Below are 8,170 nucleotides of genomic sequence, written 5' to 3'. Positions count from 1 at the left end.
GGGGATTGAACTCAGACCCTTGTGTTTGCCAGGGAAGTACTTATTCTACTGAGCCATCTCCCCGGCCCCTGATATTCTAAATAGGTATCAATCACCTGGAAAGACCCAAGTGAGTCACTAGCCCAACCCCCAACAGAAAGAGACCCTGTCCCGCATTCCAACCCCCAACAGAAAGACCCTGTCCCCTATTCATGCCCGCTTGCTACGTGACTCGCTTTCCCATTTGATACTGGATTTAATCAATTTCACCTGAGCAATGGTGCTTGTAATCCCATTGGCTGACCATAGTTTTGTCCCACCTCCTGCCCACCTAAGCGAGTTCCCATTCTCTTAGCCCCACGTGGTTTTACACTATAAAAGTCCCTGGAAGAGACAGCTTCCCCGTGAACTACCCGCTCGGGCCCCCTCCTGTCCCTTTCTTGGACAGGAGCTTTCTTTCTCTCAGTAAATATATTCTGCTCATAACCTCCATTTGTTCCTAAAATTCATTCTTTGCTTTTAGAGAACACGAACTCGCGCAGGTCAGGTGGGAGACTGCTTTTCTCTATGTCATTTGGAGGTTCCCTGCATTGTTTGGAGGTCACCCGCCCGAGACCAGTTTTACTTTCCTGTATCACTACTACAACAAAATGATGGAGAGAGCCTCTGTGTCTCTCCTGAGAGCCCAGCTCGGGCGCACCCCTTCATCCATTCCTCTGCAGAACCTCCTCGCGAGCTACGATGACACTGCCGTCACTGCCGTCCCAGCATTGTCCCAGCATCGCAGGCCTCCTCCTCCTCCTCTCCCTACTTTCTACTCGTGTAGGAGGGACCAGGTCATGTGGTCAGTTCCAGCCAACGACTGGAGAGCGACAGGGTGTCCTTTTCATTCTGAGTCCTGAACTGCCACTGTGAGTCCCTCAGGGAGGGTCTCTTCTCCCTCATAGCAACTGGAGTGTCCAGAGGCCACTGCTCACCAGCTAGGGTCCCAAATGGGACACAGTCATGGCTGCAGAGCCTGTGGTTCTCCCAAGATGAGCATGGAACATGGGGAGAAACAAATCTTTGCTGTCATAAGCATTGAAGCAATATCGAAGCACAAGAGCTAGGGGATGCTTGTTTCTTTTTTCTTTTTTTTTTTTTTAAACATTTATTTATTTATTGTGTGTGTGTGTGTGTGTGTGTGTGTGTGTGTGTCCAGCTCAGCCCACCAGGGGGCGGGGCTGGCTGGCATGTGGTGCTGGGGGATCGAACCGCGGTCCCTGTGCTTTGCCACGCTTGTTCCAAGTAGGTGCTTTAGACCACTGAGCCATCTCACCAGCCCGGGATGCTTGTTTCTACAGCAAAATAATCCTGTCCTAGCTGATACATAATGGTGCTACCTCATTCACAAGATGAGATGAAAATCAAATGAAGAAAAGGCAGCCTTTTAGCTGGCGTGGTGGCATACGCCTGTGATTCAGCACTCAGAAGGCAGAGGCAGGAGGACTGTCATGGGTTCAAGCCTACCTGAGCTACATAGTAAGTTTAAGGCCAGCCAGAGATAGCAAAATCCCATCTCAAAAAGAAAAGAAGGCCTTTTATCTTTAAAGAACTAGGAGAAAAACAACAACAGTCTATATTTTTAGGGCAGGACCAAAGGAGTGGCTGTTTTAGGGCAGAAAACAGAATAAAATAAAAATGATGTGGTTTCCCACCAATACTTACCTGCTAAGGGGAACGTCAGGTGTCCAAAAGCGGTAAACTCGAGCCACAGAATCTCGCATCTGCTCCAGGTAGCCCAGGTAAAAGTAGCCGTCGTGGGCAAACTTCAGGGCCAACATGTCTGTCGGGTGGTCCCAGAGAATGTCTTCCCACAGCTCACAGGCTTTCGGGAAGTCCCTGGAAGCCGAGAGAACATTCTCAGTGCGAGGGCCACACCTACGAGGGCCTTCCTGTTACCTGCCTTGAACAAGTTTAAAAACCTCAGGAGCTGGGCACATAGCTCAGTGGTGGAGTCCGAGAGCTCAACTACAGCAATGGAAAAAAGTGAGGAGTGTGTGTGTATGTGTGTGTGTGCGTGCATGCACGTGTGCAGCAGGTCGCTGGGGAGGGGCCTCTAAAGGGACCCTGCGACCCCGGCCCCTTCCCATTTTCCTGTTTCTAGCTGCGGTGACATGAGCAGCCTCTTCTGCCGTCTGCCTCACCACAGCCCCAAGTGCCGCAGGACCAAGCAACTGTGGACTAGACCCAGAATGAACCTTTTTATTTATTTAGTGAGACGGGGTCTCGCTATGCAGCTCGGGCTGGTCTTGAGCTCACTTTGTAGCCCAGGCTGGTCTGGAACTTGCAGTGATCCTCCTGCTTCATCCTCTGAGTGCTGGGATTACAGGTGTGCACCACGCTGCCCAGCCAACCTTTCCTCTTTATAAGCTGGTCTCCTTGGGTATTTTGTGATCATGAGGGAAAGCTGACTTGTACAGTGTGAAAGATAAGAAGCATAGGGGTGAATGTTTTCTCCTCCCTCAAGATATCTCTGGGATGTATCCTTTCAGTTTTGCAGTTAAAATAATAAGCCACATATTTAACAAAGCACACTCAGTAGCTCTGAATGCCAGATGGGGAGTCCTAGCCAACTGCTTCCTCTCTGGGCTCTTAGCCAAGGCAGAGCCTGGGTGGACGCGATCTTCAACCAGGCATCCCCTGAGGTGGGCCGGGTCATTCCAAGCTGCCTCCTTCCCCATCCCTGGGACGTCGTGGCCTCACCCCGCACCGCCCCGAGCACCCTCACCCCTTGGCAAACGTCTCCACTGCGGCCACATGCAGCTTTTCCCTGGGTGTCAGCGGCTGGGTTTTTGAAATCTCCACCATGGTCTTCACAGCCAGGTCCAGCTCCTTGTCCAGCCTCACTGTGCTTCCGGTGCCGATGAGCATGAGGCCATTAGAGATGACGTGGCCCATGACTGGCAGAGGGAGGGAGACAGCTGGTGACTCACACGGTCCCGGGTAACCTGCGGGCAGCTGCCGCTGGCCGGGCTGCATTGCGCAGGGGGCAGCGAGGGCCGCGCTCCAAGCAGCCGTGACAGTCTTCTAGCAGGCCATGCCGGGCAGTGCCAGCATCCTAAGCTTCCCCACTCCCATTAGCTGAGCCAGGCAGGGGCTGCCTGAGGCTCACGGCTGGCACTGCTGCCCTCGGCCCCTGGCAAGGCCCCCCGGGAGTGCTCCAGGAGTGCTTCATCACTGTCCTGTGCCCAGCTGGGGTGGGCAGCGCCGTGTACCTGACAGCAGCTGCTCTAGAACACAGGGCTCAAGTCATGGGCCCATGCCTGAGAATGAAAGATGGAAGACCCAACGCTGGTGCTAGGCCCACCCACGGGCCCCTGCTTCGGGGCTGGGGCCACCCCTGGCCCTGGCTGCCTCCAGGCCAGCTCTGGCACCCTTGCTCCGCCCCTGTTCACTCCCCTTTCTAGCCTTTCCATGAGGAGGGGTCCCTGCTGCCTGTCCCCACTCCAGTCCTCCTTCCAGACCGGGAACCTCACTCTCCACTGGGGCCACCGCCTGGGGGTCTGAGTGCACCATGCTGCCTGCCTGGGCCTGCCACACACACAGGCTAGTCTGGTGACCATCTCTGTTACCCACTGTCCTGCCCCCTCTTCAGCCTCTGGCTCTGAGGGAGGTCCCTAGTCCCCAAGGGCTGCAGTGACATCTTCCATGCTCCAGGGGCAGGGCCTGAGATTCAGACAGACATGGGCACACACCTTCTGCTCATCATGCCTCCACTTCCTCATCTGAGAAATGGAACACTGTCCTCAGTGGAACCAATAGGAACTTGAGAAAAAGTGCGAAAAGCGCTCTGGAGGCCCTGGCACCCTTGCGGGATGCAATGGTCACTGTCATCGTCCCTCCTTCTGGGCCAACACCAGCCTGGTCCCTGCCTCCAACCTAACAACAAGCAGGCGGGACGCCTGAGCTGGGCTCCCCTACCCAGGAAACCACTCACCAAAGTTCGGGTCTGCCGCTTTGATCTTTGCCAGGCAGCCTTCAATGCCACCGAGGTTCTTGTCATTGCCCCACTTTACATACTGAAATAAAAAAGGCAGAAAGGAGTTGCCCCCAGGAGATCCCATTAATCTAAGTCCAGATTTTTATATTTTTCTGCGCTAGGGAGCCGAGCAAGGGCCCTGTATGTGATTTCGTACCAGCGAGCTCTTCCCCAGCCCAGATCCTTTTCTTCCCAACACTGAGAATGTTCCCAACTCATGACAGCATGACTTGGGTGATCTAGGAAGAGGTTAAATGCACGCGACCTGAAGCACCCTTTCTCGGGCGGGGGGTGCACCCATTTCCAAAAAAGAAACATTAAAAGGCAGCTTCTTCCCAACAGGTGACCTGCCAGGAGTCTGCTTCATCAGCCCCAAGAGGTGACTTCACATCACTCACCCCGATCCTGCAAGTGCTTATTCTACTGAGCCATCTCCCGGGTCCCCTGCTTCTTATTCATTCTACTTAAAAGTGCTAAGCTGAGTACTTTGGTCACTGTTCCCCCAACCCCCCACTCCCCCACTCCCATGCTCCCAGCACTCTGGGAGGCCAAGGCAGGAGAATCACAAGAGTCCAGCCGGAGGCAACTTACAGAGACTAACTCAAGATAAGAAAGAGAGAGAGAGAGAGAGAGAGAGAGAGAGAGAGAGAGAGAGCGAGCTAGGGCTGGAGCTCAGTGCAAAGGCCCTGGGTTCAATCCCTAGTAGTAGAGATTATCTGCGCTTTTATTTCGTGTGTGTGTGTGTGTGTGTGTGTGTGTGTGTTACTCGGGACCTTGCACTTGTGAGGCAGGTGCTTATGCTGCTGAGCTAACTCCCTGGCCCCCCAGTAGTGGAGAGAGAGAGACACACATACACACAAAGGCATAAAAACAACTTGCTCTCCTTCCATTGCCACCTCTGACCAATTTGGTTTATCTGTCTCCAGTCTTTTTTACACGCTGCTAGGGTGCAAATGCGGTTCGTCCCAACCAAACCTCAAGCTGCAAGTTAGCGGTCAGAGGGACAGGATTGGGCATGGGGTCTTCAGGGGACTGGGCCAGTTTTCCCAAGAAAAGTGGGCGGCACCTTGGCTCCCGCCTCTCTGCTGCGCCCACCACGGGGCCGAGCAGAGGCAGGCGGCATGCTCTTGAACCGCAGAATGCTGGGTCAGCAAACCTTTGCCTTACAAATCGTTCACCCTTGGTCATTATGCTATAACAGTAGATAACGGCTTAAGAAAAATGCCTGTTTTTTAATCATGAAGCCTGTCGTGGCTTGTCCCCTCGCAGCCTCACGTGGCCATAGGTGGGGACTTACGGGAGCTGCTGGATCTAGGGCGTGGGATCAAGGGTGTGAAGCTGGGCTGGTTCACAGCGCACTCTAGGATTGAGTGGTGCGTGTGCTGCTTGCATTAACGGTGCAGGGCCTCGGTGAGAGACAAGGGACGGAGAGGGCTGCCATTTGCTGTTGGTCACTTGCTGCTTGCTGCCTTCTGCCTGCTGTGAGCTGTCTGCCCTCTGCCATGCCACCCTGCCCAGGAGGCAGCAAACTATAAACTGAAACCTTCATGAAGTGCGAGCTAAATAAACCCGTTCTCCTTTAACTCTGGGTTTTGGGTATTTATCTCACGAATAAGAAAATTAACTAAGACAAAGCCATTGATAATAATTGGATTTTTTTCTTATTTCATTTTTTTGTGGTGCAAGGGATGGAACCTAGGGCTCTGCAATGCCAGACAGGTGCTCTACCCCGTCCCTCACGTGATTTGCAGATTTGCCCTTTCATTGTCTAGCCTACAGCTACACAGAATCAGCACCCAGTTTTTCAGAAGCTATAGGGGAGCTGGCAGAACGATTCAAAGAGCCTGTGCTCGAAGAAGCCAGGATGGTACAGAGATGCCAAGGATGATGAGGACAGAACAGGCACAGGCCAGGAGGATGAGGGGGCTGCTGATCTGGGAAGGAGGCCCGTGACAAATGGAGTGGTCGACCGAGGCCAGCAAGGCGCAGGAAGGGCAAGCGGGCTGGGAAACACCAAACAGCTCAAAAGCTCGTAGCAGAGCCCTCGGCCAGGTCAGGCTGGGGACAAGGGATGTGCCCTGGCACGGCCGATGGCACTTCACCCATTCTCTGTTTAGCATGGGTGCCCAAGGGCTCCCTGGGGGCCCCGGATGCTCTCACCTTCAACTCAAGACAGCTCAGCTGTCTGTGCCTTTGTTTCCCTACCTGTCACCAAACTGGGGCCTCACTTCTGAAGCTACGGATCCTTCACTGGGAGCACATTCACCCCAGAGCCCCAGGGCGGGGTCCACCCACATCAAACCCTTGAGGGGAGTTCCTCAAGGAGGACACCAGGAAGAGGGCACTGCAGAGGGCTCTCCCCATGCCATGGCTAGCGCAATGTCTCCACACATTCTTGTCTTCAGCGTTGAGCGCTGTTTTTTCTTTTTCTTTTTCCTTTTTTTTTTTTTGAGACAGGGTCTCCCTATGCAGTTTGGGCCAGGCTTGTGCTCACTTTTGTAGCCACCAAATTGATCCTGAACTCACAGCGATCCCCCCGTCTCAACACCCAGAGTGCTGCGATCACAGGCATGCGTCCACTTGGTTCCCAGTGCTGGGTTTTTCTGCAGCACACGGGCAAAGGCATGGTGCAACCTAGAAAGCTCTCACCGTGGGCCTCGCAGGCGGGGCTGTGGCATCCCTGGCAGGCCTACCTGGGTCACGGTGGCATCGAACAGCTTGCAGGCTTCGTTGCTGGTGGTGGAGAGCGGGAGCCTGGCATCCCTCCATGCCTACAGCAAGAAAGGCAAACCAGACCCTGACCCGCGGAGTGCCCCGCACTACACAACCCCCACCCCAACATGCCCCGCAGGTCCCCAGTGCCTCACTGGGGCTTCTGTAGGATGTGACCTGGCCTGGCACACGGGGACTCTCAGACGTCACAGACAGACACCAGGTCCAAACCCCAGCAGCTTCTAAAAGGCTGTGTGACATCGGGAAAGACCCGCTCTGACCCTGGGTGCCCCACTGTGAAATGGGCACAGAGGGACCCCAGGGATGGCTCCAGGTATGCACCTGGGTCACCAGGAGGGGAGGCTGGTGGCAGGCAGAACGGGATGGTATCCCTCCCAGCCGCGCAGTGTACAAGGCTCTCTGTGTGGACAGTCAGACTTTGTCCATCTGAGAGTGCCCACCTGTGCAATCTCTGGGAGGGACCCCAGCAGAGGAAGTGTCCTTTCCCCTTGGCGAGGCCTCAAGTGGCTACATGAAGTCCCCTCACCCCTACAACATCTTCATCTGCAGAATGGACTCAGGGTCTCTACCCAGAGTGGGCTCAAGGAGACCCTGCCCCGGAGCAAGCCTTTCTCAAGATCCTGGGGTCTCCCAGGTGGGGACCCCACCACACAGGGTGCAAACTGCCCTCCGCGACTAGGGCTTCACTCGCCCCCTCACCCCTGGACAATCTCTCTCTCTTTTTTTTTTTAATATTTATTTATTTATTTATTTTGTGTGTGTGTGGCCAGCTCAGCCCACCAGGGGGCGGGGCTGGCTGGCATGTGGTGCTGGGGGATTGAACCACGGTCCCTGTGCTTTGCTTAGTTTAGCTTGTTCTAAGTAGGTGCTTTAGACCACTGAGCCATCTCACCAGCCCCTGGACAATCTCACTGACAGCAACCCCGCCGAACCCCGGGTGCCTGCAGGTCACATCTACTCCTCGCCCCCAGCTTGGCGCAGGTCATCCCCAGGATCCAAGAGGGACCCGACCATGGGGGCGTCGAGTACCTGGCAGTCGCGAAGCGGCGTGGACGCGGCCATGGTCCGTGAAACCGGGCTCAGGGCTAGGGGCTCGGAGCGGTCAACCTCTCACCTCTGCCACTTCCTGGAAATTCTGGCCCCGACTGGCCAGGTCTTGAAGCTGCGCGGAGGCTCGGGAGGCGGGGTGTCAAGAACCCCGGGCTCTCCTACTGGCTAGACCCCGAGTCGGCCCCGCCTCCTCCACGCCCCCTACTCCGCTGCGCAGCTGTTGGCTGCTGCGCCGCGCTCCCCAGAGGCAGCCCCAGGAATCCTGTTCCCCCGCCGCGAGAAGCTGGGCCTTGACGAGCGACAGCTTTAGTGCGGACCTGGGTGCCCAAACCTGCCTCCCATCTGAGGGAGTCCCCAGGAATGGGTGGCTCGAGGGTGTCCTTCCAC

The 8,170-nt window shown here is 55.4% G+C and overlaps 1 protein-coding gene across 1 annotated transcript in view; it reads right to left on the bottom strand.

Annotated features, from left to right (window-relative positions):
* Ttc38 (tetratricopeptide repeat domain 38) overlaps positions 1 to 7,890 on the bottom strand; it is a 19,749-nt gene extending 11,859 nt beyond the window's left edge. The window contains exons 1-5 of the mRNA XM_004642404.2: positions 7,763 to 7,890; positions 6,694 to 6,771; positions 3,959 to 4,040; positions 2,750 to 2,921; positions 1,687 to 1,860 (exon numbers count right to left, since the gene is read on the bottom strand). Coding sequence (XP_004642461.1) covers positions 1,687 to 1,860; positions 2,750 to 2,921; positions 3,959 to 4,040; positions 6,694 to 6,771; positions 7,763 to 7,795 — 539 coding nt within the window. The 5' untranslated portion in view covers positions 7,796 to 7,890. The remainder of the gene's footprint in view (positions 1 to 1,686; positions 1,861 to 2,749; positions 2,922 to 3,958; positions 4,041 to 6,693; positions 6,772 to 7,762) is intronic.
* Between the last annotated feature and the right edge of the window lie 280 nt (positions 7,891 to 8,170).

The sequence above is a fragment of the Octodon degus genome, unplaced genomic scaffold, assembly GCF_000260255.1.
Source record: "Octodon degus isolate 3935 unplaced genomic scaffold, OctDeg1.0 scaffold00153, whole genome shotgun sequence".
NCBI classification, from domain to species: Eukaryota; Metazoa; Chordata; class Mammalia; order Rodentia; family Octodontidae; genus Octodon; species Octodon degus.
Note: the sequence above shows the minus strand (reverse complement) of the source record. Positions and strands in the feature narration are given on the sequence as shown.